Source organism: Cariama cristata, unplaced genomic scaffold (genome assembly GCF_000690535.1).
Source record: "Cariama cristata isolate BGI_N322 unplaced genomic scaffold, ASM69053v1 scaffold12512, whole genome shotgun sequence".
Classification (NCBI taxonomy): domain Eukaryota; kingdom Metazoa; phylum Chordata; class Aves; order Cariamiformes; family Cariamidae; genus Cariama; species Cariama cristata.
This window is the reverse complement of record NW_009602168.1, coordinates 36238-36638: the sequence shown is the minus strand read 5'-3', so window position 1 is coordinate 36638 and position 401 is coordinate 36238. Positions and strand designations below refer to the sequence as shown.

The window sequence follows — 401 nt, the reverse complement described above, 5'->3', positions numbered from 1 at the left end:
ATGGACTTTTTCATAGTTAAAAATGTCTCAGTTGAAATATATGTTTCAAATATACAACCTGGGATGCTGCAAAAAGAGTACATACTTTTTCTTGACCCTTGCAATGGCTGCCTCTCTTGATAAATATCATACAACTCTATCCCTCTGAAGGCTATCTTAGCTATGTTTTACAGAGAGTGCATATGTTGTGGAGAGATGTCATGAGTTCTCCATTTTCATACAGAAATCAGTAATGAAACCTGTTTGACATTCTGAATGTCAAGAGATTGCTTTTCCTTGTTACAGGTCAGTATTTAATTTCAAGTGATGCTTCCCTCTTCCTGTTTTTCAGGCAGAAACGTAGTATGGGATTGACCCTGGCAGAAGGAGAGCTAACCAAACTGGACGCAGAAAGAGTTCGT

General features: G+C 38.2%; 1 protein-coding gene across 1 annotated transcript in view; it reads left to right on the top strand.

The window, feature by feature from the left end:
- Positions 1–331: 331 nt before the first annotated feature.
- The window catches only part of LOC104157343 (rho guanine nucleotide exchange factor 12-like), a gene marked incomplete at its 5' end in the record, with an annotated part of 22092 nt that continues 22022 nt past the window's right edge, over positions 332–401 (top strand). The window contains 1 exon segment of the mRNA XM_009694640.1: positions 332–401. This exon segment is cut by the window's right edge and continues 16 nt beyond it. Coding sequence (XP_009692942.1) covers positions 332–401 — 70 coding nt within the window.